Below are 19,783 nucleotides of genomic sequence, written 5' to 3'. Positions count from 1 at the left end.
GTAATTAGCTCTTGGCTCGATCGGAAGAAACATCATCATCATCATCATCGTCTATTTCGTCATTGTCAATCTCGGGAAAATAAGAGCTAGTTTCTCATCTAATTTTCTATTTTATTTTTTTTAGTAAACATTACGACCGTGAATCAATTAAAACCATCCTGCAACTATTCCTCCTCAAGATACAAAACACGATAATCTCCTCAAGATCCGGCCTCGGATTTCTTCTCAATCCCCTCTAATGCCTCGGCGACATCCTTCATCGAGGGGCGTTTTGTAGGATCTAACTCTAAACATCTCAGGGCAATCTGTGTCATTCGTAACGCCTCATTCGGGGGATATTGGCCGTCCATCTTCGCATCCATTATCTTATGCAATTTATGAGCAAGCCTATGCCGGTCCTTAGGCTGAAACTTATCGTATGATCTCAAGGCTGTGAGCATCTCAAGCAAGACTACCCCGAAGCTATACACATCACACTTTGCAGTAGGACGGCCTATACACAAAAAAAAAAAAAAAAATTGAACAAGAAGACAGTATTGCATGATTAGGGATTAGCCAATGTTTTCGATTTCTAGTGCGGCCACGATTTTTGTTGGCTTACCTGTGGCAACAAGCTCAGGGGCCAATAACAGTGGTAAAACTTGTGAATCTTCATCGGCCGGTCCCAATCTGGCTATGCTTAAATTCGAGATTTTTGCATAGTTCTATGTGAAACAAACAAACACACGTGCACGCAAACACAACGGAATTAATCATTGATAATATTAAAAAAAAAAATTCCGAACCTAAAATAATTGTTAATTGACTATTGACTAAAGGGGCTGTGTGTGTGTGTGTGTTTTTTTTTTAACATTTTGTATACAAAGCTTTGATAAATTTGTGTGCATTTTCTCTTTTAAGTCAAGCGAATACATACAAAAATAACCATAAATAAACAAAAACCATCCTCCAACTAGTCATGTTCCACAAGATAAAACATAACCACTCAATGCTAAACAATGACTTAGAATTATTATACTGTTTTTTTAAAAAAAACTTAGAATTATTATATATTTCTTTATGTAATAAATTTATTGTCGTACTCTGCAGTGTTATAGATTTATTTGGTTTCTCATTTGACTTTGATCCCTTCGAGCTCCTCTACGACGTCCCTCATCGAGGGGCGCTTTGTAGACTCTATTTCTAGACACTTCATGGCGCTTTGGGCGAGTATTGACCGTCCATTTCCACATCCATAATTTCACTATCCATATTCTCTGATTGCATTAGTGGCCTAACCCAATCAACAAGATTCTGTTGCTCTGCGGGGCGTCTTGCATCGATCATTTTCAATCCCGTGAGCATCTCTAGCAGGACTGCCCCAAAACCGTACACGTTGGCCTTGATGCTAAGGCGACCTATTAATAAACAAATGAAAGAAACAAAGTATCATGTGTATGATTAAGGCTTAATCAATGCTTTCGATGACCGCGCGCTCCAATTTATTTTATTTATTTTTCGTTTTTTTTATACCTGTGGCTATATACTCGGGGGCTACGTAGCCAAATGTACCCATGACTCTAGTCGAGACGTGCAAATCATCATCAGTAGGTCCCGATTTAGCCAGGTTAAAATTTGAGAGTTTTGCATTGTAGTTCTGTTCACAAATATGTATACAAAAAAAAAAAAAAAAAAATCAGGACGGCTAGTATTTCTCTATGTAAAAAAAATTAATAAGACGCATGTGTATAGTGTATAAGAGTGTTGCGCTATATATTTAAATTTTATATGTTTACATCTACCTAATTATTGAGACAAGACGTATAGTATGATTATGATTTTACGTTATCTATAGACGTTGTACGAGAGAGTTGAGCTATAGTTTTAATATTTTGAATAGTTGAGCTATAATATTACAGTGGCATCGTTTTAATATTTTGAATAGTTGAGCTATAATATTACAGTGGCATCGTTTGGCATAGCTTTGTTTTAAAAAAAAAACGCTTTTAGTTTTTTTTTTAAACTGATAGGTGTTTGGTAAGCTGTTTATAAAACAGTTGTTGCTTGTAACAAAAGCTGATTTTGCGTTTGGTAAAATAAATATATTATAGTAAAAAGACTAAAATAGACATAAAATAAATATTTAACAGTGATATGGATAATCACGTGAGGATATTAAAGTAATTTTATATCAAATACAAAAACGCTTTTTATAAAAACTAAGATTCGTAGCTTTTGTGACTCATGTACAATTTTTAAAATCGTTTTTGAAATTTTTTCTAAAAACTGTTTTACCAAACAGTAAGATTGCAGTTTGATTTTTGCTAACAGCAAAAACAGACTTAAAAAAACTGTGCCAAACACGCCCAGTATTAGTTGATGCCATTGGGCCATTAGATCATTGGTCTAAGCTGTTTAAAATAGTTTAATGACTAATCTCTACTAAAATAGGGGAAGTTTTTAATACCTCATTTGAAGATAGTGATTTTATAAATACCTAAAATTTTAAAATATCATACAAATACCACCGTAAACATCTAGTGAAAAGTGAAATGAAACTTTAAAAAGTAAAAAAGAGAGGAGTTTAATATATCTGTAAACAACAAGTCTTTTTTTTAAACATAAAAACGAGGTATTTTCGTAATTGAACAAGGCATTCTCAGAATAAGAATGAAAAACGTGATGTACTCGAAAAAGACTTAAAATGAGGCGGCTGTATAATTACCACATAAAGTCATAGCCTAACTATTCGAATATTAAAAAATAGTCTAACTTTTGTCTAGTTATCTTATAGTATGACTGGTCTTAATTTGACCTATTTTTATAAATTTGCTAGAGTTTTAACGTGTACTTGGTCCAAATAAGCCATAGGTCTCCCATATACCATAAAGATTTGTCTTTGAAGTATGATTTTAGTTTGAATAAAATAAAATTATACGAGCTAAATAAACCTCATCTAGAAGGATATTTGCGGGCTTAATATCTCTGTGTATGACATTGTTATCCGAATTGTGTAGAAAAGCAAGCCCTTGACCTACGTCGATTGCTATTTGAAGCCTTCTATCCCACGGCAGTGATTGCGTTTCCTGCTTATAAAGGAATTAGAAATAACATAAATTCGTGTTTTTTATTCTTCCTCGAAAAAAAAAGAGAATGGAAAAATAAAATACAGATATTAATACTTTCAAAAAGACGGTCTTTTAAACTGCCCTCCGACATGAAATCGTACACAAGAAGCAACTCATCCTTCTTTCGACAGTATCCCAAAAGCTTCACCATATTCCGATGGGATAGCTTGCTTAGCATGCCCATTTCGGTCTGCGATATTTTTTATTCAATAAAATTGAAACAAATGATATCAATCAAATACTTCACACCTATCTTGTCATTCTTTCATAGCATCATTTGCAAACATATAGTGAAATATTAATAATAATGAACATAAACGTTATTTTCCAACATAAATAATTTGGTAATTTAATTATAAAGATATATGTGTATATATATATATATATATATATATATATATATATATATATATATATATATATATATAGAAATAAACATACGTTTAAGTTGTTTGATATGAAAAGATCTAAAATGCTAAAAAAAAAAATCAAGGATTAAGGCTAGTAAGTAGTAATTAATATATACCTGCAATTCTTGAAATCCTTGAGAGCTGTTGGATTTTTGCCTCCTGATGGCGACCATCATTCCAGTACCAGACTTGGCCGGAGCGAGAGTCGTACGATTGACCCATCCGGTGAAGACAATTCCAGAACTGCCTTCGCCAATTTTATTAATGAAGTTCTTTGTGGCGGCTTTCATCTCCGCGAATCTGTACTCCCTCAGCTTCGGAACCTCCTTCACCACTTCTCGCTTGTCGCTCTTTCTCGTCTCTGCAAAATAAAAACATATTGATGAAGATTGAGTTGCTATATTAATTATTGCTTGTTTTGAAGCAAGTGTACCGTTTTGTGTAGTAAGAGGAGGATTCGGAGAAGCAGAAGGAGTTCCTAAGCATAGACCCATTGATATGTATGTCTTAGATGAATATAGGGGAGATATGAGAAATAGATATGTTGTATTTGTATACTACACAATAAGTCAAGACAATTCCTGAGTTGTTTTTTGTCCAATTCATTAAACTGTATTTTTTTAATTCATTCCTTTTTCTTTTAGTATTTAGTATTGACTCCTGCGAATTGTGAATGAAAGACTAGTACTCCTTTCCGGAAAAAAGAATGAAAGACTAGACCCATTGATATGTATGTCTTAGATGAATATAGGGGAGAGATGAGAAATAGATATGTTGTATTTGTATACTGCACAATAAGTCAAGACAATTCCTGAGTTGTTTTTTGTCCAATTCATTAAGCTGTATTTTTTAATTCTTTCCTTTTTCTTTTAGTATTTAGTATTGACTCCTGCGAATTGTGAATGAAAGACTAGTACTCCTTTCCGGAAAAAAGAATGAAAGACTAGTACGACTGTTTATATGCTATTACGAAGCCACTTGGTGGTTTCTCTGCGCGTTCCTTTATTCCTATGGAATTTCTTTATTTCAATTTGTCTAGAGAAAAGTAAACCAATTAAAAATCCTAGGGCTAGGTTGTTTGGGTGGCACTACCTCAAGATCTCAAATATCTTAAAAACCAAGAAAAGAACGGTATCCATAAACAATCAATAAGAGGAGCAACCTGTGAGATTAATATCCATCATCAAAACTCATAATTAAGTTAATATATTCTAATGATTGAGGTTACTATGGACGATCAAGAACCGTAAATGGTTATTCTATCCATAATGATCGAGGGTCCCCAAAAAATTAAACAACCTACCAATTAAATAATCAGATATTAAACAAAAACTCAGTATCATGTAACAATCAAGTAGTGTAAATATCAATGATAACGTTATTCTTCAAAAAAAAAAAAAAAAAAAAAAAAAAGATTTACATCAAAGTCAAACAGACCTATATCTATTGTCAATGATTAGAAATCAGCCATGCATATGATAAATCACTCGATATAACTAGTAGAGAAAATCCTTGAAGGCTTTCAAAAAATTCATCTTCTTCTTCATCGTTCGCAGACTAAATATTAAAGACACATAATTTAGTCTTCAAACAGATACTCATGAGATAAAAAGAAATTGAAACGAAACCCATTGAATCAAACAAATAACTCATTTAAGCCATACCTTATTATATCATCTAAAGTCTTCCTAGTTAAAGCAGAAAATCAATAATTATTATTTGATTCAAGTGTACCAATAACTCATTCGATTAAAAATTAAGTTTATTTTTTTCCGCCACAGTGCATGTTTTCAACGCTGAGTTTTCATGGAGCAATCATCTAGAAGGTTACCTGGTTGTTATGTTGAATCTTCACCTCTGCAACAACTAAATGCCGTAAGACCATTTTCTTCTTGGTCATCTCCATCATATCCTTTCTTCAATGCTCCTGCAAGTTATCAACCTAAAATCATAACCAACAAGAACAAGAACAGAACCAGTGTCCATAAGAAACTCTCTCCAAACAGAAAGATGTTGCTTCTGGATAACTATTTACAACCTTGTTCGTTTGCCCAAGTCAGGTAGACTCTATCCATAACTTGCAAGTCCGCATGAGGATTCCGATCACTGGACAAGTGGAGAAAACGACGGATTCAGAAAATGTAGAAATGAATTGATGACGTAAAAAGAAGTTCAAGGTTAGTCGAACAACATTCATATGTTAAACTCATGTGATAAAGGATTGATAAAATAATCATGATAAAAAATATCACATAACCACCAAAAGCTCACCTATCATATATAATGACAGTTTCAGCAGTTGCAAGGTTACTCCCAGACCCCCAGCTCTGCTGGAAGTACACCAAATGAGAAAGCTCGATGCTCCAGCAAAAAAAAACATGCACACCAAATGAGGCCAATACCTTGAAAGTGCAATAATCTTCTAGCAAGTTCAACATGTGCTGAAATTGGGTATATGTGAGCACTCTATGCCCTTGCTCTCCAATAGCTGCAACTTCCCAGAAGACTCTACCAATTGCCTGTAGAAAGGTAAAGGAAACTTAGACCCTTTAAAATCTTTTTATTTGTTAATATTTGCAGTATAACAGCAACAATTCAATAACAGAATGGAAAAATATTTTACAAGAATGAAAATATATCATAGTTTAAATTTTAGCCAATTCTAGTGTCAGCAGAGTTAATCATACATTAACTATTAACCGTTTATAGAATTTACTCTTAACAATGCTTTTCTAGCAGAAATGTAAGAACTTAGAAGGTAATATCATAAAATTACTTGAATGATTCATTTGGATCTTGTATATCTATCGGGCTCAACTCTGTCTAACATGTAAGGATGACAACAGAGCTTGAGCAATTCCATTACTATGTTGATAAGAGAGATCTTTATTTGACCAAAAAGATGTGTTACGTTATATTACATTAAAAAAAGAAAAAAAAAAAGAACTTTGTCCTTAAGTAACCTGAACTACTTACCTGTGCACCACCACGGCGACATAGAATCTGTTAGTTGCGAGTAAAAATTGCTATGTAATATTTCTTGTGCCTGCTACTCAACTCGACCAGCATAATGAGTTCCCTTTTTTGGAGGCAACTCTTTCATGACATCCTTTTTCACTTCGGCGGAATCAGCAATGAGTTTGAACACTTTCAGAATAATGATTCCATGCCCGGAACAGCACGATCTGATACTTATGAGTTCGTAATGTTTTTAGAAACCCTTTTAAATACCACAAAATAAGAGGTAAAAGCTTCTCAACCTGACAACATCTAGCATGGTCAAGTGAGTATATGAAACCCAATTATCAAACTCTATCCAAATATTTACGGAAAACCTTTTAAGAGAAGAAACATTTAGTCTTTTTTTTCCTCAGAAGGTAGGTGCCAGCATTTTTAGGAGCCTTGAAATATGTTCCTCTTTATTTATATCCTTAAATTCCTTGAAACTCTTCCAAACTGCAACATAATAAACATTAAACACTGAATAATGGAGTTCACATGAATCTAATCTCAAAACGAATTGCAAAGCAACCAATACAATTCAATCCATAAAACATCCTTGCACTCCCCTTCCCAGCATCAAGGAAGTGCATGAGCATAAATAGTTCATCAAGATTGTTCTGAAAGCAAGTCGGTCAATATAACACGAGTAAGTTTGGGTAAATAATTAAATATAAAAATCTGTGATCAAAACATGACAAAGAACTGATATATAACAGCAGATATGAAATGAGCATAGAATATTAGCACAGAGCATAGAACAAACCTGGAGTGGACTTCCAGTCAAAAGCACACGATGATTACTAAGAGTATTGCTTCAATGATGAAAATAGCTTTGAATCTTTGTTCTTAAGATGATGACCTTCATCCACAATCTACATACAGATCTAAGCATTAAGCTGGAACCCAAAATAAAAATAGTCCAGCAATCATGAAAGAGTTAAAAAAATAAAATAAAAAAATAACCCAGCAACCATGAGAGATGGTATAAGATATTGCCATGCCTTCCCAATTTTTGGTTAGGCCAAATCCAGGATTATCATCTCGTGCGATTAGAGAACATTGAAATTGATGCGTTCTTGGGATTTCTTGGCAGATAAAATTCATATTCTCATATAACAGTACGAGCCTGTGAACCACCAATATACATGCCCTGCAGTAATATATATATATATATATATATATATATATATATATATATATATATATATATATCAACTTAGAGCCGGACTTCCAGATCGATCGTGGGGTATTTAAAAAGAATCATCCCACACATACATACCGCGTTCATATGACGTGCCCAGGTTGCAAATTGACGCTCCCAATTCCTCAATGTTGATAGCGGTGCAACCACCAAATGTGGGCCGATATTGTCTTCATGAAGATAGGCTGAAAATGCAATGCTCTGTATCGTTTTCCCTTTAACCAAACAAGATGATAAGAGGCCCAAGGTCAAGTTAATGTATGCCCAAAGAGGAAGCACACAGTGGGGAAAATGTCACCAAAGGATGACTTGTTGGAGCAGAAGACGGGAAGCTTATTCTAGAAGCCAAAGAGGATGCCATTAAAGTGTTTTTGTCTTTTGTTGATGATAAATTAGACATTGTCCTATGTGGAAGATTTAGTTACGAGATTGGGAGGAAATTTAAGAGATGGTTAATTTGGAAACCTTCCTTGTAAGGAGAACAAAAAAAAAGACAGTGAAAGTCAAATGCCACCAGGAAGAATATCCAGGACTTCTTTTGTAAATATTGAAATGTAGATACGTCTGCTTCAGATTCCCAAGAGCTTTCATCGCAAGACAATTCTTTCCATTTCACAAGGTACTCCTTCTCATCATCAGTATTCAGTACCCTTGCAGCATTTATTGAGAATAATTAACCTTAAACGCCTATCAAGCAGTAATTCTATTTCTTGTTAGATAGCGAGAATGTCATATCACTTTAAACTAGAAGGGCAATTTAAAGCCAGATAAAAAAAAAAAAAAAAATCACTGAAACTAGTAACTGCGCAACAATTACATAATTTTTTTTAAGTACTCTAATTTAAATACCTAAATTTTCAAAGCTACTCCATAGCGCACCGAATCTGTAGTTTACAGTAACCTTTTAACATCAGAAAGAAATCTATGATTCTTTCAGTTTATTAGAGACAGCATTTATACTTGTCAGTTTCATATTAGCCAAACACAAAATAACCTAATTTTAAGCTACTGAATTGACATTTAGCTACAAGTCAGAAGCACCTATATCTGTTTCTACGCAGACAAGAAAGTTTGGGAAAAGCATAAAACCTTCAAGGATCCGATCAACAGCTGTCCACTCGGGTCTATCAGCAACAAAGACCTCGTTGGATTTATTAATGGAATCCATTCGACGATGGAAATTGCTTAGTGTGGTTCACGGTCGTGGACTTGTCTTAAAAGCTTTGAGGAACTCTTTCTCTGGCCCCCTGAACAAAAGTATACACAGCACTGAAAATGAGAACTTAAACAAATATATATAAAAAAATAAAAATAAAAATAAAAAAAAAAAAAAAAATCTAGTACCATAAATCATTCACAGTAAGGCGCCAATGGAATAAACTGTATAATTACCATGCGCAGTGCAAATACGAAAAGCCTTTCCAATTGACATAATACCGCTTCACAAAAATCTGCTTCGACCCGAGCTTTGAAGTGTCATTGTCATCAGCCACAGTGGGTCGCATTTCACAATCAAGTATCTTATCAATTTTGTTCAGAGTAGCATCTGCAAACAGTAATCAATATTAAAAAAAAAAAATCCCTCGCATATCAAAAAATAGCACGTGATTTATTTATGACGTAATTGAACATCTCCATTTGCCAGGATTCTCAGCTTTCAGCGTCGGAAGCAAGCACTTGGAATGGTACAGGTAATTTACACGTTTCACATGAACGCAAATTTTCACCTTCTCCACAGGATTCACATATTCTCTTCCTGTTCAAATTCAAACCACAGAAAAATACAATTAAAACATGTATACATATAAAAACTGAAAAGAAAGTAAATGGGCGATGATATCACAAGACATGAAGCAATATTAACAATAATCTAGGGTTTAGGCATGAATTTAGGTGCATGAGCTCAAGCTTAATGCACTGGAAAACATTTCAGATAGAATAAAAAAAACCGGTGAGTAATATTCAAATTCAAACCACAGAAAAAACCAAACAAAACAACTATCTACGTAAAAAAAAACAGAAGAGAACTAATTTACAACATAAATTTCTTACATGTATTGGTAATGGAAGAATCATTAGCTTTAGTGCAACTCCGTTTATGTTTATTACAGACTTTTCTCCACTCCCTCCCAGAAAGACTTTACTCCTTTCCATCACTACCCATCCTATTTATAAACTAATAAAATAACAAAAACTTCGAATTATTCTAAATTCATACCTTTAACTGTTGATTTATTGAATAAGTCCCTTTGACCCAGAGATCCTAACAATTGCTTACTCTGTACAATTCCATCATGTATACAATATTTGCTTTTACATCACCGCTAGTACTGACATAATAATTAGCTCCTCTGCTATTGTTGTTCGGACTTCCTTGATGCAATTGGTAAAACTTCAAAGCAATTTATAATAACTCCACTTTTAGAAATCAGTAAATAAAGCAAATAATTGTTCACATACAACGGTGGTCTTATTACCAGCTTTCTAGATCAGACCTATCTTGCAAAGGGGGTCGATCTCCCTCACCAAAGAACGAGCCGAGTGAATCAAACCTTTCTCTCAAAGCCTGTGTGAAGATATCAAACCTTTCTCTCAAAGCCTGTGTGAAGATATTGGGTAAGACATAAATACAAAACAGGTTAAAAAAACAGACAGAGTACCCCTTATTTACCGCTTCCTTTGTTCAAGAATGATGATTCGAATTTATAAACCTTGTACAGCTCGATTAACCGGTCGTCTCTAGTCTCGCTTCTCCACCAAGCGTGGTTCCCCAGCCGGATTACCGATAGACTATCGTGGTTCTCTTGGCTTCACCGTCACCAATCCCAGGCATAGGATCTCCGGATGGGTAACCAATACCGAGCTTCTGAGAGGGAGGGGGCTGAAGATCAGCTGCAAGATTCCGGCAACGGCGTTGTAGCTTCCCGGCTAACAGAAACCCCTAAAAAAAACGGAATTGGAGAGAGAATGTTACCTTTCTAGGTTTTTCAACTGGCTAGGTTTTATGATTGCATATCAGTTACGCATTCTGGAATGTACTACAACATCTACCACCAATGCAATATTATATCATCAAATATATCACCAAACTAACACTATCTTCTTCTAACTCTTACGATGTTATCAAAATGAGGATGGTTGGAAGATACGCAATTCCAATGGTATAAGAAAACTTGGTAAACTCTCATATAAAAGAACTGAAAGAGACAATATTAACATTTTGGAAAAACTGGGTCGACTGCTTTGAAAGAGATGGGATAATTTCGAATATTAAAAATGAACAAGTTACCTCCAAATCTAGCGGGTGCCAAAAAATTTCAAGCATAATTCTAAAAAATGGGTCTTTGGATGGTGCTTGTGGAAGACGAGGAAGGTGGTTCAGTCAAACTTGATTCGCGTGTTCGAATGCACGAACAATATTCTCATGACTGGGAGGGTTTACTGCTGTCAGCCCTCCAGCTATCCTAGTTCAATGTCACAATCAACAAGATAAATACATATATAAATTTGGAATGAAGTTGAACTACATGGTAATAAACTACGATGAATTGTATAATGCCTTAAATACACACCAGAGAGTTGGCCAGGATTCATGACTGGAACAACTGGACCGACTTCACTCTGGAGGCGAGGTTGGTGTGAGAAGTGGTGTCACATATGGTGCCGACAACTGTGGGAGCAGCAAGGGATATGATTAGGACCCACGTGGCTGCGGTGGTCACGATAAAGAAATTTTAGAGAAGTTTGAAGATAGTTAGGAAATGTAAATACGAAAATTGTTAAATTCATTTAAAAAAGTGAATCCAGAATAAATAAATAAAATAAAAAAGTTATTGACAAGATTATAAAAAATAGAAATTCTGGACCTTTATTCTCACCTTGATGAGAGAGAGAGAGAGAGAGAGAGAGAGAGTATATTTGCATGCACCAGTAAGAGTTGCATTCATCTAGCCGGATAAGTCTCCCATGCAAGCCACCGGTCAGATTTTCCAACACTACAATCATGACCAGTGAGGGCTGTTTAAAAACCAAGTAGAAGTAAATCCAGGACTCACACAAGCATGTTCATACCTCTGCTTTCCTTGCGAATTCTCAAGCTCAGCAATGAGTCCAGCACAGGACCAAACTGCGTGGCAACACATCTACAAGAAAAGCATCAAGGTGTTAAGAATCACAAAACAAAGGCACCAACGCAGAATAGGACGTTGGCAAAATCACCTCAGGATCACGTTCGTAGTAGTTTAAGAACTTCACAGTAAAGTCAATGCCATCGGTGCGAGATATAAATAAGATCCCCTAGGCTCAGACATTGGAGCCTCACTAGTATCTTAATAGCTCAAGGGTGACCCCCTAGGCTCCGTAGGTAAGGGATATAAATAAATCAAAATAGTAAACGATTTTTGCAATATTCAGACAGTTAAAGAAGGAGGGAGGTAGTTGATCGAAAGATAAGGGATGAAATGAAAAAAATGAGATGCGAGCCCCAAGACCAAATAGAGACTGGAATGACTTTGACGCAGTTAACCGGAGGAGCAGCAAGGACCCAAATGGGGATGATGATATATATTGGGAAAAACAAGCAACTTTTGTGCCTTTATTCTCATTGCATTTGCCATAAGCAGGGTTTTCAGATTTTCTCTGCCTCAAGAAAATGGAACAAAACCAAACCTGAGTTTTTTATTTTAAAAAAAATAAAAAAAAAAAACAAAAAAAAAAACAACACAAAAGCTAAAAAGATTAAGATACCAGGTAGAGAGCCAGCACTTACAATGTCTTCACAAGAATTCACAGCCCATCAGAAGCATCTCCTCGTAAAGCATCACTGCTTAGCTCACTTGCTTCTCCAGCTGTGCATTGTCCCATGTCATCACGTCAGATTTTCTTTTGGCTCAAGCAAATGAAAAAAAAAAAAAAAAAAAAAAAACTCAGAGAGAGGGAGAGTAAAGCTCAAAAGCTTAAAAAACATATATTGACATGCAAAAGCTTGAAAGGACACCAAGAAAAGAATTTTGTATATGCCTCCAACCCCAGCCACCGCCAGATTTCCAGCCATGAGAGATAGAACCACAATGCTGCTTTCCTTGCAGCGACTGAATCGAGAGATATATCGAACTCCGTTACAACACATCTACAAGAAAATCATCAGGTGTTAAGAATCACATAACAAAGGCATCAACGCAGAATAGTCCAGAGGCGAAATCACCTCAGGCTCACTGCCGTAGGCGTTAAAGGTCCTCATGGGAAAGTCAGTGCCATTGATGCACGGAGATCACTCATCAGGATGACACTAGGTTACATAGAATGTCGGTAATCAAACTGGTTGAGTTTGAAGAAAAAAAATAGTAATAACTAAACTTTGTTGTTTCTTTTAAAATAATAATAATAATAATATTTTTTGTAACATTCAGACAATTAAAGAAGGAAGTAAGAAGTTTTTAACTGAGTACGCAAAATGAAGTCGTTGCCGAGGCCATGGCACTTGAATGAAGGAAGCCAAAGCCTTTCCGATAAAAAAAAGGAGGGATGAAATGAATACTGACTGATATCATCTCCACTTAGAACATGAAATGAACAAAAATTTATTTCAAACCAAAATCGTGAATGGACTGACTACGCCAATAAGTCAACTCTGAAGGAGCAGCAAGGACCCGCGTGGCAGCACTGGTCATGATAAAGAAACTGTAGAGAAAGAGGCAGATAGTTCAGAGATGAAGATACAAAAACCTTCTAATTCAAATGTAACTGAGAAAGAGGGGATAGTTAGGAAATGTGAACTTAAAAATATTTAATTCATGTACAACAGTGAAGATCAAAACAGATATAAAGATTGTGAAAAAGAAGATAAGACATACGCAGAGCTTCCTCACATCAGATTTGCTTCTGCTCAAGAATATATGAAGAAAAAAACCCGAGCTTTTTTTATGTCTAAAGAACAAAACCAAACAGAAGCTCGAAAGATTAAAAAGTTGAAAACCAAACCTGTTTTTGTATTTTAAAATACCACCTTTAGAAACCAAGCATTTTTGGCCGTTGCAGATCCTGTGAACTTTGCCAATTGAAAATAGCTGGTGAAAGACCTTGGGGCATCAATTTAATGTAGAGGAGTCTTATGCACCGAGCTCCTCCACAAACATGTGTTTTACATAAAGCTTCACCGACTCTGTGTACAGCATCGAAGCTTTTAGCAGAACACGACTAGTAGGATAATGTTATGTAAAAGATAATTTTTTATTAGATGGGAAAGAGAAGATATGTATGTACCAGAATGTGAATTTTTTAGATGATAACAGCTGTGGAATAGATTCAAAATCAAATATTTGAACCGAAAATAGCATGATAATTTGAGCAAGAAAATCGAGCACACACGTAATTAGCATTATAATATATATAAAAAAAAAAATTAAAAACAAGAGAAGCGATCTACAACAAAAATTTCTTATAAAGGCAACGGAAGAATCATTAGCTTACTGCAACTCCATTTATTAGAGGCTTTTCGCCACACTCTCCAAAAAGATTTTATTCCTCTCTCTTTTCGTACCTCTCCTTATATATAGCTAATATAGTAACAAAAACTTTGATATATATATATATATATATATATATATATATATATATATTTGCTCTTACATCACTGCAAGTACTGACATCAGCCCAAGAAATAGCTCCTCTGCTAGCGTTGTTCGCCTTTCCTTGAGGCAATTGGTAGAGAAACTGCAAAACAATTTATAATAAGGCCACTTTTAGAAAGCACCAAATAAAACAACAGATAGTTCACATATAACGGTGGTCTTTTATCGATCAAACCTATCTCGCAAAGCTCGTTAATCTCCCTCGCCAAAGAACGAGCCGAATGAATCAAAGCCTGTGTGAAGATATATTGGGTTAAAAAAAAATACAAAACGGGCAAAAAGAAAAGAAAAAGAAAAAGAGAATACTCCCTATTTGTTTACGGCTTCCTTTGTTCGAGAACGACGATTCGAATTTATAAACCGCGTGGTTGCGTCTAGTCTCTCCTCTCCACCCGAGCGTGGTTCCCGAGCCACCGTATCACCACTACGCCGCCGTGGTTCTGTTGGCATCACCGGCGCCGATCCCACCCATAGGCTCTACGGACGGGTAACTAATACCCGACCCGTAATAGCACGAGCTTCTGAGAGGGACGGTGCTGAAGATCCGCCGCCAGATTCCGGTGGCGGCGTCGTGGCTTCCCGGCGAACAAAATCATTGAAAAACGGATTCAGAGAGAGAATGTTTGACTTTCTAGGGTTTTCGTTTGGCTTTCTAGGGTTTATACTCGTTATTCGAGGGACGCGACGGGACTTGTTTCTATCCACAGCGAATCGCGCTCTCCACCCGCGCTTTTAGCCCGACCACCGCCGCTCAGTTCTGAGGCGTCTTCGTCACCGGAGCCCCGGCAGAAGCTCTCCGATCAAGCAGCCGGAGGGGTTGAGACCTGGAGGTGGCGGCGACTTGGCCTCACGGACATCGCCGCTGATCGACACCACCCATACCAGGCTCTGCAGAAGATTGAAAACCCCTTTACCGGCGAACATATTGCCGAGGTCGGCGATGAAGATTGGCCCTGCGACGGCGTCGGGTTTTGGCGACGAGGCAAAGAGGGACATGCTGGGAACGAGTAGATACGGCGGGGCATAAACCCTAAATCGCCATTCAATAACCCTAAATCGAGAGAGAGAGAGAATTAAAGAAGAAATGAAACGCGGTACAAGTTTCTCAGGCGATCTTTTATAACAAGGTTAGACTTGGGGCTCAATTAACTCAATCACTAATCTTATCACCGTTGGATTGTTATCTGATCCAACGGCTGTAGCTGTCCAGTTGTACACGTAGCTAATTGCAACGGAAAGAAAACCTCTTTGTTTCCTTTTCTATCACTTTGTTTCCTTTTTTTTATTTTAGCCACGCGCCATAGAATTAAATGTTAATAATAAAGGTACTTAAGCGTTAAGTCACCCTAAATATCAATTAGCCTGCGCGCAATAATAACACTAAATTTCTTGTGCACCTTCAACGATTTATGGTTATTTCTTGTGATTGTGAATACTAAATAGGATTATAAAGCTATTTAGCCATACATGTTTATAGTGTTTTGTAATATAGTACACGTTTTATTAATATCCTGTAAATAGTCAGGACACCTTTATTTATGGGATAGAAAAATACTCTTATAACCCAGTCAATTTTCGTCCATTATTTTCAGCTCATTAATTAAAAAGAAAATCAAATTTTCGGCCATAACTCAATCTGTTGGAAAATTTCAAATTCTCACGTTAGAAACTTCCTAAATCGATTTCAATATTTGATTCAAATTTTAAAAAAATAACTGTCTAATTTGAAACACTTGGCCGAAATTAATAAAAGACAAACATGTAAAAAAATAAGCAGTTAATAACATGTCACGTATGCAACTTGACTATTTACAAAAAATTTACAAAATGTTGACTAATTTACGATTCCTACAATTTAGATGGCTTACGTAGCGAAGCAGATTTAGTATTTGTATTGTATTAACTATTATCTACCTATATTTAGTTTTTTAGTTCCGAAATGCCATCACATAATAAACAATTTAGTTCATACTAACTAATGTAAGAACCGTGGTGTATATATATCATTCTAAAATGTGTTAAAGCACAATAATAGCTTACCAAAAAGCCGAAAATGTGCTCGAAATTTCATGATAGTCTTGATGTTGGATTTCTTCCTCTATTAATACATAATTATTAGGTCCAAATAACTAATTTGGTCCAAGTTCATAGGGGAATTTGGGATTAGAAGCACATGAAAAGTGTTGAGCTGAGATCTTCCTTCAGATTCAACTTGGTATCACGTAATACTATCTGCCCGAGCTCACCCTCGTGTTAGCTCGAATTGATGTCCTTCAATGGCTTCCTTGACGCCCAGTGAAACGTGGCAATTGGACGAGCAACGTGGAGCGTTTTTTATGTGCGAGGTGGCCCTGAAGAATCGGAGCTCATCCATCATCATCTACAGCTACAAATACAAGGCTCGTGGGGTTATTTTGGCACATGCTGTTTATTATTAACTCTTTGCAATTATATATTGATCCGAGCTCACCTGTTCTTTATATTCACAGTCATCTTTCGTTATCTCAACTGCTTACTATGTATCTCGCTACAATAATTCAATAAAAGCTCAGAGCCATATTTCGATTATTTATCTACATTATTTTATTATTGTTCAATTTTGTCATAAATTTGATTTGATCTCGTTACATAATTCCGAAAATTCATCTATTAATTTGAATCGACATTTTCATTGTGAATTGTCGAGAATACTTTGAGGTGATTTTTCATGTCAACCTATCTTAAAAAAAATATTATTGCAATTATGATATTAATGCCTTTTTATTATTAAAAATAGGGTCGTGGGAGTAACAAAAAAAACTTGAGAAAAAGCTTTTAAATTGTTCGAATCCTGGCAGAAGGCCACATTCTTAAATATGGGCCAGAAATAAGATTAAAAAGAGAGGGAAATGGCCCCATCTAGTAGTGATTTGGAAAGTTTGTACCAAAATGTTGTGTTCTATGTTTTTGGACAATTATACTATCAATATGAGGAGAGATAAATCTTTGTTACCCTCTTTGCCCTTTAATTTTGTTCATTTTAATCCAAAACTTGCTCATGAAGCCAAAAAAAGCTCTCACCCTCTCAGAGCTCTCTCTCTCTCTCTCTCTCTCTCTCCCTCTCTCTCTCTCTCCTCTGTTTTTCTCTCTCGTTCATTTTGACATACAAAAAAAGCTTACCTTTTTATGTTGGTCGTCCTCGCTCACCACCGACGAGCTCGAGTACGTGAGCACATGAGGATGAACCTTGTTGAGATTCAACACATGGCTTTGTTTCTAAATCATGACGCTGTTCATGGCTGCGATCCGGTGGTGAGGCAAAAAAATCATGGCCGGAGATCTAGTTCAAGTATGTGTCGTTCTGGGTTTGTTGGTGCCATTACCCGCCGTCTGTGTTGTCTGTTGCTGGGTTTGTTTGTGTGTTGTTCTTCGTGTTTTTTGACATTTGAGTTTTTTTCGCGTTCTTGAATTGTAGATATACATGTCTACAATCTCTGAAATTGTAGACTGTCCCTGTCATACGTCGTTATTGTAATTGTAGATATACATGTCTACAATTCTTGTAATTGTAGACATATCGGTCTTATTAGTCTACAACAGCTGAAGGTGTAGACCGATATGTCTACAATTACAAGAATTGTAGACATGTATATCTATAATTGGTGTAATTGTAGATATACATATATACAAATAGTCTCATTGTAGATATTATAAGTCTACAGTTACTACAACTCTAGACGTCGATATCTACAATTGTTGTTAATTGTAGACTTATAAGTCTACAATTTAATTATGACAGTTTTTATTACAATTATACATACCAATCTAAAGTTATTATGATTTTTGAATTTTCTTATTCAGGTATGAGAGTGAACATATTTGTTGTATAAATGAGAGACAAGCCTCCGACATACAGATCACGTGTCGTCGGTAGACCGAAGAAGAGACGGATACATTCTCAAGGGGAATAGCCTATTCTTAGGAAGTGTTCGCGATGTGGAGAAGTTGGTCACAACCAGACTACATGCAACAGTCCAGTTCCTTTGTCCGAGAGGAATGGATGAATTATTATAGTTGTATGTGTTTTTGGAACTAATTTCAGTTATTATAGTTTAATGACTAATTATATGTCTTTTTGAAACTTGAAGTGTATTTCAATAATGGATGAATGACTAATTATGTTACAATTTCAGTAATTTATGTCTTTTTTACGTCTTTAATTCCTAAACATAAATGACAATAGTTGTTCAATTGTTGAAATCTCATTAGTCAATGATTCGGGAGAAGCTGACGAGCTTAAGGTTCATTATCGGGATTCACTGCGAGTCGGTTCAGGGGTTCGAGAATTTAACGAGTCTTAAATAAATTAAATGAATAATCCGAAAAATCATACAAACCGAGAATTCTGAATTAATTAACTAGAATTTAAATTCTCGAACATTCTTAAATCAATAATTAATAATCCCTGAATACAATCTCAATTCCAAAAATTAAAACTCGAGTGTAACGCTATAAAGTGATAAATGACTCACGAGTGAGATCGAGATTTAAAATATTTTTCTGAATTCGCTACTATTCGGCTTCGACTCGCTCAGTTTCCGCCGATTTTCGCTCGCTTTGACTTGATCTGCGACTGAGCTGTGAAATTCAGAAATGAACATTGAGTCAATTTCTAAATTACTTAACTCGTCATAAAAACCACATTTCAATCTCAGAATTAACTAACATAAACCCGAGCCCGAACGAAATATCAAATCTCAAATTTCAGAATTCCCGAGGCTCAGATTTTCTATCACAAGACACTAAACAACAACAACACATTTCAGAATTCCCACCCAAAAGAACCACACGGACAAAACGTAAAACACGGCCAAAAACAAGCAAACCAAGCTCACGGCCAACCTTAGCTCACGGCCAAAAACACACAAGCAAACCAAGCTCACGGCCAAGACCCAATCCAAAACAACACTCGTCCAAAACCAAGAACAAACCCATAACCAGAAGAATCATCACCGAAAGCAATTCAAATCTTCAACTAAAATCATCAAAACACGTTCACAACCAAAACCCCCAAATCAAAATCTAACCCTAATCAACATGGATTCCAATCTGAAGAAATCTTCTCACCTTTCTATGTTCCTGAAATCCGGCCTCCTCCACAAGCTCTCTCTCCCTCCCGACGTTTCTCCTAGCTCGCGGCGGCGCACACTTCACGGCGGTCGAGCGCTCGAGGAGACTCGGCAGCGGCGTTCTCCCTTCTCTCGGCCGGCGCACACGCGGTGGAGGATCGGTGGCTGTGAGTCGCGCGATGGAGGAGACTCGGTGGTGGCGCGAGGGAATAGGAAAGGAAGAAAAAAGGCGAGGAAAGGTGGCAGTGATGATTTTGGGTGGTCGGCCGGGAAGAGAGTTTGGATGATGTGGTCTGGAATTTTTTTTTCCTTACTCTGTTTGCTC

The 19,783-nt window shown here is 36.2% G+C and overlaps 2 protein-coding genes, 3 long non-coding RNA genes and 1 pseudogene across 13 annotated transcripts; all 6 read right to left on the bottom strand.

Moving 5' to 3' along the window:
- Positions 1-200: 200 nt before the first annotated feature.
- LOC149399854 (putative serine/threonine-protein kinase PIX13 pseudogene) lies at positions 201-960 on the bottom strand (annotated as a pseudogene).
- LOC149399853 (putative serine/threonine-protein kinase PBL8) lies at positions 922-3,052 on the bottom strand. The gene is made up of 3 exons (XM_089611710.1): positions 2,931-3,052; positions 1,513-1,636; positions 922-1,397 (listed from the first exon to the last, which is right to left on the bottom strand). The coding sequence occupies exons 2-3, from the start codon at positions 1,553-1,555 to the stop codon at positions 1,192-1,194; spliced, it is 249 nt and encodes an 82-aa protein (XP_089467836.1). The 5' UTR covers positions 1,556-1,636; positions 2,931-3,052; the 3' UTR covers positions 922-1,191.
- Positions 3,053-3,059: 7 nt separating this feature from the next.
- LOC149399852 (putative serine/threonine-protein kinase CST) lies at positions 3,060-5,863 on the bottom strand. 5 transcript variants are annotated; one of them, XM_089611707.1, is made up of 6 exons: positions 5,789-5,863; positions 5,556-5,623; positions 5,349-5,459; positions 3,951-4,074; positions 3,634-3,878; positions 3,060-3,297 (listed from the first exon to the last, which is right to left on the bottom strand). In XM_089611707.1, the coding sequence occupies exons 3-6, from the start codon at positions 5,424-5,426 to the stop codon at positions 3,070-3,072; spliced, it is 675 nt and encodes a 224-aa protein (XP_089467833.1). In that variant the 5' UTR covers positions 5,427-5,459; positions 5,556-5,623; positions 5,789-5,863; the 3' UTR covers positions 3,060-3,069. The 5 variants fall into 5 exon arrangements, 2 of the variants coding, with proteins under 2 accessions (XP_089467833.1, XP_089467834.1); XM_089611708.1 differs by having other exon boundaries at positions 5,349-5,444; XR_016296470.1 differs by having other exon boundaries at positions 3,065-3,297; positions 3,951-3,995.
- Positions 5,864-5,919: 56 nt separating this feature from the next.
- On the bottom strand, positions 5,920-9,267 carry LOC149399851 (uncharacterized). 5 transcript variants are annotated; one of them, XR_016296474.1, is made up of 7 exons: positions 9,114-9,267; positions 8,811-8,968; positions 7,800-7,936; positions 7,492-7,670; positions 7,284-7,392; positions 6,494-7,137; positions 5,920-6,036 (listed from the first exon to the last, which is right to left on the bottom strand). It is a non-coding gene; the product is annotated as an uncharacterized LOC149399851 (long non-coding RNA). The 5 variants fall into 5 exon arrangements; XR_016296472.1 differs by having other exon boundaries at positions 7,522-7,670; XR_016296475.1 differs by having other exon boundaries at positions 6,494-6,973; positions 7,522-7,670.
- Positions 9,268-9,356: 89 nt separating this feature from the next.
- LOC149399850 (uncharacterized) lies at positions 9,357-12,796 on the bottom strand. Its single transcript, XR_016296476.1, has 10 exons — positions 12,490-12,796; positions 11,793-11,863; positions 11,600-11,716; positions 11,294-11,430; positions 11,011-11,185; positions 10,393-10,662; positions 10,199-10,320; positions 10,000-10,113; positions 9,774-9,897; positions 9,357-9,477 (listed from the first exon to the last, which is right to left on the bottom strand). It is a non-coding gene; the product is annotated as an uncharacterized LOC149399850 (long non-coding RNA).
- On the bottom strand, positions 12,796-14,434 carry LOC149399849 (uncharacterized). The gene is made up of 5 exons (XR_016296477.1): positions 14,349-14,434; positions 13,701-13,881; positions 13,162-13,400; positions 12,925-13,037; positions 12,796-12,849 (listed from the first exon to the last, which is right to left on the bottom strand). It is a non-coding gene; the product is annotated as an uncharacterized LOC149399849 (long non-coding RNA).
- Positions 14,435-19,783: the final 5,349 nt, after the last annotated feature.

Source organism: Urtica dioica, chromosome 4 (assembly GCF_054948205.1).
Source record: "Urtica dioica subsp. dioica isolate 48M chromosome 4, U.dioica_male_clone48M_v1_H2, whole genome shotgun sequence".
Taxonomy (NCBI): Eukaryota; Viridiplantae; Streptophyta; class Magnoliopsida; order Rosales; family Urticaceae; genus Urtica; species Urtica dioica.
The sequence above is the reverse complement of the archived record's forward strand: the minus strand, read 5'-3'. Positions and strand labels throughout refer to the sequence as shown.